Below are 20,124 nucleotides of genomic sequence, written 5' to 3' on the forward strand. Positions count from 1 at the left end.
TTATTATCAATATAATAATAATAATAATAATAATAATAATAATAATAATATATCACATAATAAACCTAACATGATATATAAATATGATTATTGTAACATTACTCATTTGAAAATTTTGACAATAATAATATTTTCATGATCGGTTTTCTCTCTCTCTCTCTCACATGTCGAATAGCTTTTTCTAAATCCATAAGATAAATCACACAAACAACAAGATTCTACTTAACCATATCTATCTATCTATCTATCTTTTTTTTTGGGGGTGGGTAAATTACACTGACCACCTTGAGGTTTGTCATAATAGCAGACAATTCCCCTCAGGTTTCAAAAATGATTGTCATATCCCTATGGTTTAGTTTTTAGTAACAAACTCCTCCCTCTGTAAACTTTCAATCAGTGACAGTGACAGAAATAGCAGACATTGTTTGTCTATGTTTTGAGAATACCAATTTTACCCTTATTGAATGAGTTAACGAGTAAATAATTTTATAAAATAAAAAATACTTATACAATGAAACAACCCAACCCACAACAAAACACACACTCAACTCTGTGAACAAGTTCTGCACAGCATAAAGAATAAAAGGAAAAAGAAACTAAGTTTAGTTTTATGTGTGCATCAAAATGTTATCAAACAAACCCACAGTAATTACGCGTGTAATTCAAAGAGATTGGTTTATGAAACAAATGACCCAAAGCAGTCCAAGAACAATTGTTTGATTTTGTTTTTCAAATTTTGTTTTGTGAACATTAAAAAAAATGAAAACTAATTTTGTGAAAAAACATAAGATATTCATCATTTTCCATAGGATTTTCCCCTTCAACTCAATTGCCCACAACATAATCTGTTACAAAATTAATAAATGAGTAAAATTGAATGCTGAACAAAATGCACCCAATCACTCAGTCCTCACTACCTTCCCTTCTGATGCAGGGAAGCATATCGGAATAAGAACAAATAACAAGATCGAATCACAAATAAATCCGAACTGGAGATACTCTCTCTAAGAACGAATAATTTTAAGAAAACTATTAATTTCATTAATCAAATATCAACTTCAACTCCTCGTATCTTAAGGCTTACATCTTTATTTATACTAAAATAAGTCTTGCTAGTCAAGAAAATTTAAAAAGGAAAATATATATTCTTGCGAGTCAAGAATATTTAAAAAAATATATATAAATTCTTGTCAAACAAGGAAATAAACTAAGTAGGCAACCCAAATAAATATAAAATTAAATATTTTAACGTTAAATAATAATTATAACTAAACACTAAAATATCAAAATAAATAAACAATTTATAAATTTTTATCTGCATCACTTTCCATGAACGAACCATCTTACAGGAGAGATCAAAGGAAAGAGAGATCAAAGAGCCACAAAACTTCCTCGAGTAAACCACCTTGTATTATATTATATTATATATATATATATATATATATGTAAGTTGTGAAAAAGAGACTTATACAGCTGGAATTAAATAGTGATTGAGGGAGATATATATACATACCACAAGGATAAGTCCGCAAGTCATCTATTCAGGTACAGCTGGTGGAGGTTGTATTCTGATGAATCATAGAGCTAAAAATGGTATATGCTTCGGATATGATTCAAATCTCAGGGGCTAAAGTCTGTAAGTCAAAGAGTCTTTCCCCACAGTGAATTTTTTGCTGAAATCTGACAAACCATCAAAGCAGCCGGTGCCAGGAATTTGGAACTTTGATATCATTTTTTGGAGTTGCATATCAATCTGCAGGTATGTTCTACAAACACATATCTATATATTTTTCTCATCATTTTTAGCTCTATAATATTAATATATTTGAGAATTCTAGCTATGACAACAATAATATTTCCTTGATCAGAGTCTCACATCTTGAATTTTAGCCTTTTCTATATCCACAAAGACAAAAATCACTCACAAACATGAAGATTCTACTTAAATCAAGCAATATATATAACAAATGAATTACAAAAGCACTACTATGATACAAAACAGGAAGAGGAGAAAGAGAATCTGAAATCTTCACTTTGGTATTATTGCCTAAAATCAATTGCATACTTTTTCCTCTATCAATTGTTATTCAAATCCATGAAATTCTTATTCAAAGTGATGATTTCAGGGTCTCTTTCCTTTCTTTCATAGATTCCTACTCATATTCATGATTCAAGCACGATCTAAGGATGAAAAATGATGTTGTATCTCTTTTACACTCAAATATATGTGTTACCATCAATCATTGTTGCGTTCACTTAATTTTTTAAAAAATAAAAAATAAAACCTAGAGGGGATAGTCACTTATTTTTTAAACAAAGAAAAATCTGTAGAGGCCAGTCTATAATTTGAAAATAATTAAAAACTAAAAATACTATTATAATAAAAGGCCTTTTTGTTATTTATTTCAAGACCTAAAATGTGAATCAAATCTATTCTTTTATCTAACCTATTGAAGGAAAATGTGGCCAAAATAATTAATTTCTCCATGATTGAAGTTTACCACCTCTCTCATAAACTGATAAACAAAGCTATGCACTGAATTGAAACTTCACCATCATCATCATCTAACTAACTTCCTTTCTACATGGACACAATCCCACCTGAAGCATAATCAGAACTAATAGTTATGATGTGTTCAATGCAGGGAGAACTAATGGCAGAAAGAGCAGTGATCTCTGTTATTCAATATTTGGGACCATTGTTAACCAGTGAAGTAGAGTTGTTGAGGGGTGTTCACAAGGAAATGGTCAATATCAAAGCTGAATTGGAGCGCATACACTCTTTCTTAAAAGACGCAGAATTAAGAGCAGAAATTGGAGATGAAGGTGTGAAAATATGGGTGAAACAAGTAAGGCAAGTTGCTTATCGGATACAAGATGTTATCGATGAACACATTCTCTTGGTCTCGCCAAAACAACCTGGACTATTTGGTTCCTTGCATAAAGTCGTTCGGACGGTCACTAAGCTAAAGCCACGACATGAGATAGCTTCTCAGATCCAAGACATCAAGACTACAATTCGTGAAATCAAGGAAGGAGCTGATCGATATGGATTCAGCACTAGTACTTCCTCAGAACATAGCAGCACCAGCACTAGCAGCATCACCAAGGACAACATGTGGCGTGACCCTCGACTGGCTTCCCTTTTCATAGGGGATGACGAAGTCATTGGCATTGAATCTCCCAAATATGAACTGATAAGCAGATTGGTTGACCAAAATCAATCACAACGAGCAGTGATCTCGGTGGTTGGCATGGGTGGAATTGGCAAGACCACTCTTGCCAAGAAAGTTTATGACAGCCAAGAAGTGGTTGCACACTTCAATTGCAAAGCGTGGATCACTGTCTCTCAATCATACAAGCCAGAGGAGCTCCTCAAGACAATGATAAAGGCACTATCAGGAAATGATGTTCTACCTGTACTTGATGAGGGAATTGATTCACTCATAGCCAAGCTAAGAGGATATTTATATGAAAAGAGGTACTTCATTGTGTTTGACGATGTATGGCAAAGTGACTTTTGGAGATCCATAAGACATGCTTTACCCAAAAATAGTGAAGGCAGTAGGGTAATTATCACCACACGCAAAGAACAGGTTGCTGCATTTTGCACAGAAACTTCAGTGGATCACGTCCACGAGCTTCAGGCCCTATCCCAAGAGAAGGCTTGGAAACTCTTTTGCACGAAAGCCTTCCAATTGGACTTTGGGGGTCATTGTCCCCCTGAGTTGGAGGAAGTATCACAAGCAATTGTTAGTAAGTGTCAAGGTTTGCCTCTTGCAATTGCAACTATAGGCGGTCTCTTGTCCACCAAAAACAAGGGTATATCTGAATGGCAAAAATTCTATAGTGGCATGAACTCTGAGTTGGAAAGGAATCCTGAACTTAAAAGCATTAGCAAAATTTTGTTGTTAAGTTATAATGATCTGCCTCATCACCTAAAATCTTGTTTCTTGTACTTTGGCATAATGCCAGAAGACTACTCTATCAAAGCTGCGAGACTAATTCGGCTATGGATAGCCGAGGGTTTTGTTGAAGAACAGAACGGAAAAACATTAGAAGAAGTTGCAGAGGAATACTTGACTGAGCTGATCCATAGACGCTTAGTTCTAGTGTCAACAACAAAATTTGATGGAAGAGTTAAACAGTGTCAGGTACATGATGTAGTGCGTGAGATTATTCTTTCAATGTCCAAGGAGTTTAGTTTGTGTCAAATTTTGGAAGAAGAGAATTCAAGTTTCAATGCCACAACTCGCCGGCTATCTATGCATATACGTTACTGCAACATGGATAAGGTTATGAAAAGTATTAGTAAATCCCCAGTTCGTTCTGTTTTTCTTTTTCAAGAGGGAGAGCTGCCCAAGAAGCCCTTATTGGGTACACTAGCTGCAAATTTCAAGCTTTTGAAATTGCTGGATCTTCAGAATGCTCATTTGGATCAACTTCATGAAGAAGTGGGAAATCTATTTCTTTTGAGATACCTAAGCATAAGGAGCACACAAGTGAAGATAATTCCAAAGTCCATAGGTAAGCTGCAAAACCTACAGACTTTGGATCTGAAAAATTCCCCCGTGAGAGAGCTCCCATTTGATATCAGTAGGCTCCATAAGTTGCGACATCTTATTGCCTATTATTTTAGCTTTGAATGTGAATACTTGGTGGATGGGTTAGTAGGAGTGAAGATACAGGGAGGGATTGGGGGTTTAGAGGAGCTGCGAAATTTGCAGCTCGTGGAGACAAATCATGATGATGGGCTCAGCCTAATTAAAGAGCTTGAGAAATTGAGGCAGCTAAGGAAGTTGGGAATTACGAAATTGGAAAGAGAACATGGGAGGGGTCTATGTGCAGCCATTGAGAAGATGAAATACCTTCAACGTTTGAGTGTACGTGCCCTAAGTGATGATGAGATTCTGGATTTACAATATATATCATCTCCACCTCAATATCTTCAACGTCTCACCTTGGTTGGACGTTTAGAGAAGTTGCCCAAGTGGATCCCGAAACTTCAAAATCTAGACACATTAATTCTATGGGGTTCAGGTTTGACCAAGAATGATCCACTAAAAGCCCTTCAAGTCTTGCCTAGTTTAGTACATCTTCAGCTTCGGCATGCATATGATGTGGAGCAGTTGTATTTTGAGGTCGGACGGTTCCAAAAACTCAAGGAACTAATCCTGAGAGGGTGCAAGGGATTGAATTCGGTGATAATAGAGGAAGGAGCATTGCCTCTTCTTGAAGAGCTAACAATTGGGCCTAGCCCACAACTAAAAGAGATACCATCTGGCATCCACCACCTCCAAAAACTCAAAACTCTTGTGTTTGTTGATATGCCGGAAGAATTCATAGATAGAATGGAACCCAAACCCAACCAAGGAAAAGACTACTGGACCGTCGAGCATATCCCTCTTGTCGAGCTCTGTTCTGAATTCGGAAAACCAAAATTTATCTCCGTAATCGGCAGTCTTGAAGAATATTTCAATCGGAAGGTGGAAACCGCAAGGGTTAGGGAAGATAAAAATGAATCACAAAGTTGAATGTCAGTTCAATTAACTTTCAGGTTTGCCCCCAACTGAATAGCTGTGTTTGTGTATTTCAGAGTTGAAAAGAATAGATATAGGACAGGAGAGTTTTTGGTAATTTTTTATGTTGTATCATTTTACTTCTTACATTGACAATTTTAATAATTAAAATGATAAAATTAAAATTTAAGGAATTAAAATAATAAATTTACTTAACGAAAATAGCCTTATGGTTTAACAAGTTTAGGGTTTAAATTGATAAAATTAAAAATTAAAAATTTATTTTTTTATAATGATTAAATTTTGAAATTATTTTTTTTTGGTAATTTTCCCTTTAATTTAATGTCATAGATATATTTGATTTAGAGCCCATTCGGAAACTTTATTTTTTTTGACTATTTTATTAGTCAAAACATCAATAAAATGTTAAAAAATTATTTGAAAAGTTAAAATTTTAATAAATTGCTAAAAAAAACAATAATTCACAACTTTCGATATAACTAAAAAAAAAAAAGTCATTCTCATTAACTTTTTTTTTTCCATCTCATAAAAAACCAAAAAAAAAATACTAAAAAAACCATTAAAATTGATTTTTGCGTTCAAAATTTAGACCATTTAAAAAAAAAAGAAAAGATATACTCCTTAAAGCGAACCTATGGAATAATTATTTCTTTTCATGGCATCTCATTCTAGGGAATGAAATACAATAAGTTTTAGGGTAGTGCTATGGTAACACACTCCTCAAAAGGTATGCACCACATGCACCTTTGTTATATATTATTGTAGCAAATGTTACTTATTTTTCTGATGGAGTTACGATAATACATTATTATAAAATGCATAATTTCATTTTTGAACCAAAAATTATTGTAACACTATCAAAACAATATATAATATTTATCATAAAAATACGTAACAAACAATATACACTACAAGAAAAGTGGGCTTAAAAGACGGAAGCATTTGTGACAGCACACTTACCGTTTCAAAAAGTGACTTTTTGCGACGGCACAACTTGCTGTCGGGAAAAATGTGAATTTTTGCGACGACACAATTTACTGTCGCAGAAAAATAGAGTATTTGCGACGGCAGAAAATGCTGTCGTGAAAAATGAGAGTATTTGCGACGACAGAAATTGTTGTCGTAAAAAAAAGAGAGTATTTGCGACGACAGAGATTGTTGTTGCGAAAAAATATGAGTTTTTGCGACGGCACTAGCTACAGTCGCAAAAAAAAAAAAAAAGTGAGTTTTTTGCGACTGTAATAGGTACAGTTGCAAAAAAAAAAAGTAAAAAAAAAAAATTATGGCTTTGAGACGGCTTCATATATATATAGTCACAAAATGGTTTGAATAAATGCAACGGTATTTCACAAAAAAATTAAAAAAAATAACGTCATCTTACTCTTTTGATATAACGTTTCTCTTTTCACCTATTTTTTCATCTTCCTGTCTCTCTGTCTCTGTCTCTTTGTCTCTTCTCTTTCTCTCTCTCACTCATCACTCTTCTCTGTCTGTCTGTCTCTTCTCTCTATCTCTCTCATCTCTCATCTCTCTCTGTCTGTCTCGCTTATCTCTCTATCTCTCTTATCTCTTTTCGCTGTCTGTCTGTCTCACTCATCTCTTTTCTCTCTCTCTCTCTCTCTCTGTCTCTCTCTTTTTCTATGTCTCGTTCTCGTTCATCTCTTTTCGCTCTCTTTCTCTCTTTCTTTGTCTATCTCTCGCTCATTTTTTGTCTCTCTCTTTTCTTTTTGTCTCTGTCTCTGTCTCACTCATCACTTATCTCTCTCTTTCTTTCTCTGTCTGCCTGTCTGTTTGCCTCTCTCTCTCTCTCTCTCTCCCTCCCACTGTGTTCGCCTTACTCACTTTCTCCCTCCCCTCTTCTCTATTTACCAAGCTCCTTCTCGATTTATTAATTCACTACAAGAAAATGCACTTTTAGCGACCACTTTGTCTTTCTCTCGCTCATCACTCTGTCTCTGTCTCTCTGTATCTCTCTCTCTCTCTTTATCTCTCTTCTCTCTCTATCTCTCACTCATCTCTCTCTCTCACCACCCATCTCCTCTACCACCTTCATCACGACTGCATGCTTTATGCTTTATGGTTCACTGGAATGTTATCCAGGTGTAGTTTCTGACTTTTTTTCTTTTGTTGTTGTTGTTGTTGGTGAGTTTTGTGAAGAATTTGTTTGTGGGTCTTACCTACTAATTGAGAGCAGTAATTTGAGCTTTGTTTGGTTCCTGAGAAGAATGTGGGAGTATGGAGAAACTAAAATTTTTGAAATGGAAATTGTGCTATAAAAAAATAGCAAATTTCACTTTACCCCTTGTGGTTTGAACTATATGTGCAGATTGTCCCCCTCTCATTTGAAAATAAGCTCATAGCCTCCTTCTGATTTGCGGATTGAAGTGCACAGTTAGGCCTGTTAATCCCATTAATGATTTAATGAAAAAGACTAAAATACCTATGTTTATTAGAAACCGAAGTTTGTGAACTACGGATATTTTCGTCATTTGTTTGGAAGACAAAGTGCACTTTAACCCACCGTGCTTTATTCCATGTGCAATTTACTCACTTGAAATTTAAAAATGAGCATATAACTCTTATGTTTGGTACATATTTACACTTGCTGTTAAATTAGACGAAATGCCTAACGGTGCACTTCAGTCCACGAATCAAAATGGAGCTATGTGATCATTTCTAAATGAGAGGGGGGGAATCTGCATATGAGCCAAACTATAAGGGGGTAAAGTGCAATGTGCCCATTTAGGGAAAGAAAAAAAGAAAAAGAAAAAAAGCCAGAAAATCCTAAATTAGCTGATATATTAAATTATTCGACAAAATTGAGGAGTTCTGTTCATGACTTAGATGTTTATTTTCCTTTTTTTTTTTTTTGGGGGTTTTGCCTTATGTTTCTTGGCAACCAAGCAAATATTATGTTCACTGGAATGTTCTTCATTTGTGTGTGCGTGCGCTGGTTGATGCAGGTTGTAGTTTCGGACCCATTTTCATTTTTATTGAGTTTTGGTGAGGAATTTGTTTGTGTCTTATCTACACTAATTAAGAGCAGTGATTTGGAGTGGAGTCAATTTTTTTCCCAGTTGTCCATGGAGATTATCAGGATCTTCAAAACTGTTGATGAATATTTTTATGAAAGAATTGAACATTTCATTTGCAATTGAAGCATTAGAAATTACTTAGTTTCAATCTTCTCTTCTTTGTTCTTCGTGCAATTTTCTCAACAGCCAAAATGGACCATTACTGACATTTACAACTAGTCAGCCACTAGAAACTCTTATTGTTTGTGGTGACAAAAGGAATATCATTTCATCTGTGCTATTGATTGAAAATGAATTTAAATGAGCTCCCCCTCTCTCTCTCTCTCTATACACACACACATACACACACACACACACATTTATATCGTACTAGAGTGTGGGTGCAGGCGCAATGCACCTGCAAAGAACAGTAGTTTATGAATAAAGAAGATGCATAGAAACCATCCATCTTTGTGGAGTTTTAAACATCTAAATCATTTTTGGAAAATAAAAAAAGCGTGACAAAGTTTCAAAAAAAGTGTCCACACTAATTGACCTGTACAGGTTATATAATAGAATAGATATGTACGAAATATGTATATCTTTTCGTCTTCATTGAAATTTCCCTTTTTTGTCCATTATGGTGATTTCATTTGTATGTGTTGATAACTGAAATGGGCAAAACAACACCTTGCCCATTTGGAGCTTCCTGCCTGTATATCTTGAATACTTTGCAATATACCAACCTGAGGTGGTAGAGAGATTTTGGTCTTAGTTCTTTTGCTGGACTAGCAAGTCCTTTTTATGGCAGATGAGTGATGGGTATATCAATAGGTTCAAATTAAAGTTTTTTTTTTTTCCCTCTCATGGTGCTTGAATTTTTTATTTTCATTTTTGGCTGTAACTTCTGTTTTCATTCCATAGCTTCTGTTTGATCTTTTATTATTCTGAAAACCTTCTCATTTTAAGCTGTATCTCTTGACATAGGATGCATGCTTGGGTACTGCCACTTGATATACAGCTGCACCCAACTTATAACTAGTCCTATTGATTGGATTTGGATGAGTTTGGATCATGTGATCTAAAACCATCCGACCATCTGGGCATCTGGCCATTTTTTAAGAAGGAAAGTTGGGATTCTGGTTCAATTCCTCTATATTCTTCATAAATTCCGACAACTTTTATATCCCAAAGCTATCAAATTGGATTGGACATCCATTTATAGACATTCCATGCGACATGCATCACAACTAGTCTTCAATTAATAGATAAATTTTCCTAAAATTGATTGGTCTAGAGGAGGATTACAATCTGCATATTGTGGTATGGATTCAACTGGAACTGTTTACAAGTTCATCATGTTTCTCCTTTGAATTTTCCTTTTGCAAATGGTAAGCTAGCAAGTAGCACCTCTTGTGAGGTGGTGGTTTTCGACCATTATCTCTGCTATAACATTCCCATACTGTACGTTTCAAAAAGCATAATCAATGAATGTGTTTGGGTTGACCATCTCCAGGCTGCCTGTAGCCCTGCCCCCTCCAGTGGTAGACTGGATTAAGATTGAATTGTTATTTATCTAGTTAATTGAGGTCGACTGCGTAGGGCCAAACATGACACTGACATTGTTATATCCAGTGGGGTGAATGATATGAGCTGAGTTTGGGTTAGGGTTGGTATGGGCCAGGGTGCTTGGCTTCTAACTAACTTAAACCTGGCCGTGCTGATCTAAAGTCATAACCCTATTAGTCATACTCCTCTTGCTCCATATGCTATCTTTAACATGTCTATCCAAGATTTCAATTTGAGCTAGTGGTTTCTCTGATTTAAATACTGCTTTGTAGCATATGATTCTTTTTCTGTTTCGATGAGAAATTGGCACTTATTAACCATCTCTCTCTCTCTCTCTCCCCCTCCCACCAGGAAGCTTATAAAATATGGCGGGAATCTTTTGGTATGTATCCTTGGCCTCTGGTTATGCGAGTAAGAAGATGTTGGGCGAGACTTAAATGCTGGTTGTCGGAAAATTTCCCTGAGGCGTTGGCTACACTGCGTAAAGGTGCATCTGAGGATGAGATAAAGGAGTTCGAAAAAAAATTGAAAGTAAAACTGCCTCTTCCCACAAGGGTTCTGTATCGTTTTTGTGATGGTCAAGACATATTGAGCAAAAAAATTAGTGGAGGCATGTTTGGAAATCCATTGGGCCTCATAGGTGGCTACTGCTTTTATGAAAGCCTAGTTAACGTGTACTTGTTACCTTTGAGTCGGATAATCCTAGAAACAAAGGATATCGTACATCAACTTGGATTTAGTCGCAGATCCAAATATATTGTTGTTGCAACTTCTTCCACTAACACTGAAAAGATTTTCTTCCTTAACTGCACCAATGGCCAACTCTGTGTTGGTACCCAGAATCTTGCAACTGATGGGGAAATGATTCCTTGTGTGCCAAATGCATTGTTAAGTTCTGTACATGATTCTGGAGGTAGTCAACAACAGGATGCCTTGCTATTATGGCTGGAAGAACATGGTCGCCGCTTACACAATGGCATTATTAAACTTCGCGAAGAAGGAAAAATCAGAAGAATCAACCAGTTCCCAGAGGAAGCTCCACACTGTTCCACTGCAATAACAAATGGTGTACAGGTAACCCTCAATGCAAGATTCACAAATCACAAAAGGCCTTCTCTATCTGTGGGGAGGGGGTGTTTGCACTGGATTTTATTACAATCTGCACATATCCATGCCAATCTGTAGCGAAGGGGATGTTACAAATGTATTAGGAAGGAAGGCTTCAGTGGGCCTCTTAAGTTGCTTTGGCTGCACTGTCAGTGCATTGGGTTGAGTAATATTTTAATTCTGGAATATTCAATTTCAAAGTCCATTAGTAGGTCCTGGAAAGAGGGCATCACCTAAGTTATATTGGGGCCAGAGATGGCTGAAATCAATCTTGTAAACCGGTGTGCCTTGCCCTAGGCTGCTGTACTGGCCAACTATGGGGTCAAAAGTAACTTTAATAACTGGGGTGGTGGACCCCTTTCACCTAAAATTGAGTCGTAGGCTACTAAAATCAAAGAGGAGTGGCTTAGCCGGTATCTCTCTCTCTTCTTCAGTGTTTGATAGGGATTTGTATCCTATATTAACATTAGGCTGCTTCTTAAGCTGTTTTTCCTAACATGGAGTACCAAAAGATATATGTAGAAATTCTATTATTTTTTTAAGAAGCTAATGTCCCATGCCATCTACGAAGGCAAGCACCTTGATGATCCTTACAATGGTTAGCATCTGAACACGTGTAAATTTTTTCCCAGGTCTCAAGTAGAATTTGCTTTCTAAATGTTCTTGTAATCAAAATAACCAATACAAAGTCAGATGAGACATGCTCAGGAAATGACCTTACTTGTTAAAGTTCCAATTAAAGTCTCAGAAACAGCATGAGGTTCGTTCATATGGGGGAATGGTTTTCATAACTTGAGGTAGTTAATGTCTACTTCCCTTGCAGGTGCAAAACTTTTGATGGTGCTGTTATTCCTTTGAGAATCTTTTGCTGTTTTTCATGCTGGATCAGGGAGAGCTTATTAATTAATTTTGTAATTCTATATTTTTTAGGAATGTATCAACTAATTATCTTTTCATTTCTTGATTTGCAAGAACGACATTTTAGAAGTGGAACATTTTTTCTTCAGTTAATTGAACTTCACCACCTTGTGGGTTGACCCAAAAACATACAACCCTCCTGTATTTCAGAAATGTACATTCAACCCCCTCCCCCTTACTATATTTTGGGCTAACGTGAAAAGTGACAGAATCCATTAAAGGTAACTGTGTGTTTTACACTTGCACTAGTAATTGCATTGGGTGCGACCTTTTTGACTGATTAGGTGCTTTTTGTTTGTATGGACTCTTGCATGTGATTTTTATTAATGCTCTCATCCTTTTATTGAACTCTTTGTGGTTACTATGAATAGTGAGATGAGTTCCCTAAAAATATGTGATGGTATAAACATTGGATTGCTCTCTGAATGTAGCCTTCTAATTCTTTTAGTTATTACTTATTATTACTGATATTGCAATTATCAACAGTTTCCTGTTGCTGGTGAAATACTATCATTACTTCTATGTTTGCTATTCTCTTTTGGAAACTGAGATATGATAATCTACTGAAGGTTCGTGCTTCTGCTGTGCTTGTGCCGGAATTCAGTGACCTTAAACATAAACCTGGGGAGTATTTTTTTTCTTATTCAATCCGCATGTCCCTTTCTCCTGAAGGATGCATCATTAATGGAGTGTCCTCTGGTTCTTGCCAACTGTATTGGAGACACTGGATCATCCGTGCTAATGATGCTGTTGTATCTGATGTCAATGGAGAAGCTGTAATAGGAAAGGTACACTTTTACTTTCTTATTTAGTTTTCTTAATAGGAAAACTTACTTTGGGTGGATGAACTAGCCAGTTTTTTCTCCGTAATTTTTTACAAGCAATGTTAGGATTGGATACTATGTTAAGCTAACTTTATATAGTTTGTCAATGTTGCCACATTTATATAAATCTCGACTTTGTGCATATCTGGGACATGGTTCTTCTTTGCTTCTCTTTGGTGGTATGCCCTGTTGTTGGACCAGACGTGTTTGTATTGTAGTAGAATAGAGCCTGCATGCTGTTTAACATTTGAGTAGACACAAGAATAAAACACGACAAAAATGGGGCAGTACTCCTAACAGGGCTACTTGTACATCCTGGAAATTTTGAAAGTACTCCACAATAGAGCACAAAATGGGGCAGTATACTCTACACCACAGAGCAGTAGCCATACACCCATTGGAAATTGTGGAAGGAAGCTATCCTTGATGACCTCGTTGTAGGGAAATCTGGTGACTATAGTGAAGAAAATTACCTCTTTGACCACTCTAGATTGGTTTCTCAAAGTGCTGAAAATCAGAAGCTTCCTTTTTTCAAAGACGTTAGAAGGGCTTTCTAATTTCTTTCATTAATATTACCACTTATTGGATGGATGGCTTGGTCCTCTTTTTGTTCATTTTGGTAATAATGCTTGCCCTTTTGGCTTCTTTGCAGTATCCACTCTTACTTCCGGGCGAGAAAGAATTTGTCTACGAAAGTTGCTCACATTTGTCATCTTCTTCAGGCTCCATCGAGGGTTCTTTCACGTTTGTCTCTGGAAGGTATGTACACAATTCACTATTTGTATAAATATCTGTTTTTTAAAACCAGTGAACTCTGAAGCACTCAATGATGATATCTGCTCTCCTATTTCTTATCTGGATGAGTTTACGTAGATAATCTGGCATTTCCTTTGTTCTTTGCTTTAGCAGTGTATAGCGACGGAGTGTGGATCGCATTCAGGATTTTGTTCATCATTCATCATGTATCACTAAGTGATCACGACTTGTGTGGTTTACACCTATTTTGATGATGACACCTTCAGTTCATCTTGCATTTGTGTGCTTTTCCAACTATCTTGAGAACAAGGCAAAAAAAAAAGAAAAAAAAGTAGTGGTGCATGCATTCCATATGAAAAAAACAAGTACCCGCTTTTGTTTGATCAATCACAGGGTGTTGAAATATTAGTATTGTTAAAATTGATTTTATATCAGGGTACACCATCAATTGAACATTGTATAGGCAACTTTCCGAATCTAACCATATATTTAGTGCAACCAAATTTTGAATGCTCTCTGATGGATCACTAATGCATTAATTTAATGGATCGCATCTTTCATGTCTCACACAAATGCATTGGGGACATTTTAAATGGTATTGAAAAATTTGATACCCAATTTTGGTTACTGTGTAGCATCACTAGTGCTTGTATGATCAAATCAGTTAATTTAATCTAACACTAGACTCAGAGTCAGAATGGTACAAGTGGTTGGCATGCCCTCTACAGGAGGGTTGTGAAGCTAATCTTAGGTGCCAACAGTATTTATAGTTAACATTTCACTGCTTGAAATTTGATTCTTTCTTTGGTTTTCCTTTCAGAAATTTTGAGTGAAAATTATGTTTTATTTTATTTTCAAAGTAAAGAGTCCACGTGGTTCCTGTTTTTAACTGACAAGAAGAAAATTTTCTTTGTTGGTAATGTAGATTGGCTGATCCCAAAAGCAGGCCGTTTGAGGTTGAAGTGGCGCGTTTTCCTCTCCAGGTGCCAGACTACATTTTCTAAGATAACAGTTGTGTGAGGTTAATATGTTTAAAGTTTGGATGATTGAATAAATTTCTTGTATATCTGATGGGATGTTTTGTTACTATGTGTAATTTGGTAAGCTGAATTTGTTGCTCAATGGCGGAACCCTAACATATGTCCTAAAGAGCCATTTTGTCCTTTTTATGAGGACTGTTATTTTTTGTAAACATGTTTTCATGTGACAGCCCTTTGGTTCCTAGTGGGTGGTTTGAAATTTGGATTCTTGTGCTCGTTACACCTATTGGGTTTGAAATCAGTAGAGTGGATGCCTGAGTCGAGTTCTTTGGTGATGACGAACTAGTCCTTTACTTTCGAAGTCATTATAGGCTCTTGGAATTCAAAACTATGTTGCGGTTTCCAATTTTGAAACCTATGGTTTTTAGAATTTTGTCTACGTAGGAATTGAATAAAGATCTATGCATGCCATATGATAGATTTAGTGAGTTATCAAATAAAATGTTATTTGATTATTAGTTACTTGACCAATGGGGATTGGTCCAAGTGGAAAGGGACTTGGGTCCTTTAAGCAAAGGTCTAGAGTTCAAACCTTTGTGGATGCAGGCAGCTTTCTCGGTGGATTAATCCTGGGTCCAAAAAAACCTGGGGATACAGTGGGAGACCTAAAAAAAAAAATTATTAGTTACTTGTGGTGACATTGTTATATCATGTTGATCTATGAAACAAACTATAAGTTGCCACTTCAAATTATTCCAAGATACTTGCAATTCTTGAGGCAAGCTGGGAATGTACTTGGTAGGGATCTATGATCCAACATATTTGAATGGAATATGGATTGTCATCAATTAATGTTGTATGTATTATATAGATCAAGAGAGACTATATTTAAAAAGTGGCTGAACAAAAGTATATTTCACAAAAATTATTTTATATGAGTTTCAGAAGAGCGAATATATTGATGTACAAAGCATACGATCAAATGATAATTTGATAATTTATTTTTATAAAGATGATATATCAAGCAACATTAAGGGGGAATTTTCAATTTAAAAAAATTTATAAATCGGATTTATCCCACAGGGTTTTCCACCTCTTCAGTTGCTCTACTATTTGCTTGTAAATAATCCTTTTGATTCTTTTTGTAAATGGTTGCCTATGTAAAAAGAATAATAGTATAAGCATCAATTAGTCTTCGTTTGACATTTTGTGTTTGGGTTAAAATAGTCACAAAAGGACAAAATATGTTAAAAAATTAATAAGATAAAATGTCACATTCAAACCATAATTATTATTATTTTTTTCTACAAAAGTCAAAAAAACCAACGAGTTTATCCCAAACGAGATTTTTTTGTCTCAGGTTAAAATAGTTAAAAAGTCAACCCGTATCTCAAACGAACCCTTACTCTGTGTTTGGTTGGGAGATTTGGGGAGGGATTTGAAAAGAGAAAGGGAAAAAGTGTGTAAAACTAGGTGAAATATAGGTATGTTTTATTCATATTTCGCCTACGTTTTCCCTTTCCCTTTCTAAATCACTTCTCAAATCTCTCAACTAAACATAACATTAGTGTACTAACGGATGATGTGACATAATTTTAGAGGTTTTGAGTCTTTGTAATTTGTATAATGGGTGGAGTCATAGTTTTGAAATGATAATGTCATAATATATATTAACATACTAATTGGTATGCCAATTGGGGCATGTAGTACCACCTATATATATATATATATATATGTATATAAAGGCCTTGTCAATTTGAAATAATATAAACTAGCTATTGACCCGTGCAATGCACGTAGAATTTTTTTTTTTAACAAAAGATTTGATAGTACAATGTATGTTATAGAAGAATAATTTTAGTTTTAATTTAAAATTAAAATTAAAATTAAAGTATGATTTTAATTATTTATTTTGATGATATTGGCGCTAGTGTTCTATAAAATTGTTATTTGAATACCTATATATATTAATTTTAGTTAAATTATTTGTGTATTTTGATAATTTTAGTTCTATCCTATTAAAAAGTGTAATTATCATATAATAATTTTGTATGATATATATTAAATTATAAATAGTAAAATAAATACTCATTTTAATATTAAAAATAATAATTAAATTAGAAGAAGAATTAGTAACATAAAATTAAAAGTAATTATGACTATTTAATTTTCTTTTATATTCATTCGGAAAATAAAAATATGTAGAAATAGAAATTATATAAAATTTATTAAAAAAATTAAATATAAATATGTTATAGTTGGATTATCATATAATGATTTTATATGATGTATATATATATATATATATTAAATTATAGGATTGTAATATAAATACTTGTAATTAAACATAAATACTTGTAATTAAACTAAAATATCAATTATATAAAAGAAATTTAAGAGCGATTAACTAAAAAAGAATTACATAACAGCATCTAAACCCAAAAAGAAAAAATAACGAAAACATCCAAACGATAGATACATCTTAATATGTAAAGTGATTAATCATCTGTAATATGATGTCAAAATATTAAAAAACTTACTGCTTAATAACTGAAAAAGTAACTAAAACAGTAAATCGAAATTTTAGAAGTTCTTCGAGAGTATCACTGTTGTGCAAGTTTTTCCTCCTGTGAGTTGTGATTATATAAAATAATGTAGAAAACGAATTATAATTTTATACATAGAATCACTATAAAATTTAAAAGACAAATCTATAATATAAAATTGACATTGGGTATAAAATAATGCATGGAAAAATAAGAATAAAAAAAGGAGACCATTTAGCATTTAAAAAAATTAATTTATATGGAAAATAAATATTTGTCAAATAGAGTATATATAAAATAGGTAAAGTTAGTATAATTTAAATTAAGTTTGAATTTGTATAGAACTCTATATGTAATTAAGAAATACATGCTGACGTGGCTTTTTTTTTTAAAAAAATAAACTTTTATAGTGTGGCACCTAAATATAAGAAAAACACTACTTTTAATAATATATATATGATTTATAGTTGTTTGTTGTAACTTCTATTTATAATTTATGATACAAAAATAGTCAAAATAAGTTTTAAAAAAAAATAATTGTTGAGAAACAAGAATAGGGGATCTTTTTTTAAGGTTCCTAGTATTAAGATTTTATAACATAAAGGACATCAAATATTTTTATAATATCTAAGGTCCCTCAACATCAATCTAGAGAAATTTCAATCCTAGAGAAATTCTCTCCATAGAAATTCTGAACTTCCCAAAGAATTTCTCTAGGTTCAAACTAGAGAAAATTGAAATTTCTCTGAGTACCAAAGAAATTTAGAGAAAATTGTGTAGAGAAAATTTGTGTGGCTTTGTGTGGCTTTATTCAGAGAAAATTGTGTAGAGAAAATTTGTGTGGCTCTTCATAGGCATATTCAAGGTGCAAATGCTTGTGCGAAACCTTTTGGATGTCGAGAAGAAGATGTCCGTTCAATCTAGAGAATTTCTCTGGCTTATTTCCCTGGCCCAAACCAGAGAAATTCTCTCCAAACTAGAGAGACTAGAGAAATTCTTTGGATTGAAACCAGAGAAATTCTCTCTATTTGCAGCAGAGTTGTATTTTTATGAACAAACCTTGGTGATCGTACTTTGATCCAAGAAACCCTAACCTTGGATGCGTCTTCACAATCTTGAATCACATCTCATAATCGGGTTTGTGGGAGTGAGATTCCAATTCGCAATAACTCTGACTAGCTAACATCAAGTTCATTGAAGCCTAGTCAGTTGTGACCTGAGTTCATAATCAAGTTCATCTAATCTAATAAGAATTTTAGAAATCAACAAGGTTGGTGTTTGGGTAAGAAGAAAAAAAAAAAAACACATTTCTCAGATTTCTCAGCACCATACGAAAAATTGAATTACAGATATCAATTGAAGATTTAATAAAATAACAAGTACACAGAATAAAACATTTTCATATCAGAAAATTCAAATCTTCAATAGATCTATGAATATACAGAAAACCATACAGCAAAAAATTTAGATAGATACAGATCTAAGCAACCACAAACATTTACATACATTTACATATATATAGATATAAATATAGATAGATAGATAGATAGAGTGAAAAGACTCTTACTCCTCCCCATGGTGAAAGAGGTTTGGGTTCGAAATCTCTGAAAACCTAGAAAATGGGTGGAGGAGTTTGTGTATGTATATATACTGGTGGGTTTGAAGCTGGAGGCCTTTTTCAGATTATTCGGCGAGGAAGAAAACCAAACTTTGAAATCTCAAATTCAAAGATCAGTCTCTGCGTTCTTCTTTCTAGGAAGATCAGATATGAAGGGAGATGTATGGGAATGTGTGAGGGACCTTACACATCACAAAATAATATTATAGATCTCTCCCATTACTAAAAATGTAAGAGAGACTTTAGACTAATTTTCTCACAAGAATAAGGTGTTTTCGGTTTTTATTTTTTAATTATTGGTTTTTAACTTGTAAAAAATTATACCAAACAAACCTTTGCTTATCTATAAAGTAGGATTTTTTTTTTTTTGATTTTATTTTTATACAAACAATGGTACATCTAAAAGGGCAATGAAAAGCGACCATGAGTGTCTAAACATTTAAAAATCTTCTTTTTTATGTGTAATTTTAAATATTTATAAAAAAATTAACATTTTAATCATCAAAAGTTTATATAATTTTATTTTAATCTTCAAAATTGAAAAATTTACCTAAAAAATCAAAATTTTCACAATATTAAATATTATAAAATAAATTAAGATTTTGACTTTCCAATATAGGTATTAAATTTTTTTTAAAATTGATATCTTGATCTTAGCCGCTATTACAACAAAAGTTATGCGTACATATAACATTTGGGTGTGTATCTATATAGTGTTTGGTTGGAAGATTTAGAAAAAAAAAAAAGAAAAAGAAAAAAAGAATGTAAAATTAGATGAAATATAGATATATTTTATTTAAATTTTACTTACCTTTTCATTTTCTTTTTTGGGTTTATTACATTTTGTATCCTTAAACTATCATCAAATTATCTATTTAATCCTTGAACTATCAATTGTGTCTATTAGGTTCGTAAAGCATATAAATCAAAATCTATTTAGTCTCTAAACTATCAATTGAATCCATTAGTCCCTAAAATATTTAAGGGCAAATTACACTAACAGTTTCTATAGTTTGAGACTCGTGTCATTTTGGTCCCTGACCTTTCAATTGTGACACATTTGACCCTGAATTTTGAATGTTATTCTAAATAAGGACAATTGAAGATATCATTGCTTAATTTCAAGGGCAGAATTGTTAATTTGATAAAATATAAACTAATTTGACAAAAATAAATGTCAAAAAAATATTTTTAAATTTTTAAAAGTTATTTCTACCCACAAAAAATAAAATTATGTAAAATTGATAAAAAT

General features: G+C 33.6%; 2 protein-coding genes across 3 annotated transcripts; both read left to right on the top strand.

Annotated features, from left to right (window-relative positions):
- The first annotated feature begins 1,345 nt into the window (after positions 1–1,345).
- LOC114310004 (disease resistance protein RPM1-like) lies at positions 1,346–10,578 on the top strand. Of its 2 annotated transcripts, XM_028255885.2 has the most exons (3): positions 1,346–1,759; positions 2,646–5,557; positions 10,475–10,578. In XM_028255885.2, the coding sequence occupies exon 2, from the start codon at positions 2,655–2,657 to the stop codon at positions 5,532–5,534; it is 2,880 nt and encodes a 959-aa protein (XP_028111686.2). In that variant the 5' UTR covers positions 1,346–1,759; positions 2,646–2,654; the 3' UTR covers positions 5,535–5,557; positions 10,475–10,578. The 2 variants fall into 2 exon arrangements, with proteins under 2 accessions (XP_028111686.2, XP_082731120.1); XM_082874994.1 differs by lacking the exon at positions 1,346–1,759 and having other exon boundaries at positions 2,496–5,557.
- Positions 8,047–14,937, top strand: LOC114310006 (F-box protein SKIP16-like). Its single transcript, XM_082874995.1, has 4 exons — positions 8,047–11,197; positions 12,718–12,936; positions 13,625–13,731; positions 14,654–14,937. The coding sequence occupies exons 1-4, from the start codon at positions 10,508–10,510 to the stop codon at positions 14,730–14,732; spliced, it is 1,095 nt and encodes a 364-aa protein (XP_082731121.1). The 5' UTR covers positions 8,047–10,507; the 3' UTR covers positions 14,733–14,937.
- The last annotated feature ends 5,187 nt before the right edge of the window (positions 14,938–20,124 follow it).

Source organism: Camellia sinensis, chromosome 6 (assembly GCF_055761805.1).
Source record: "Camellia sinensis isolate YWXY chromosome 6, ASM5576180v1, whole genome shotgun sequence".
NCBI lineage: Eukaryota > Viridiplantae > Streptophyta > Magnoliopsida > Ericales > Theaceae > Camellia > Camellia sinensis.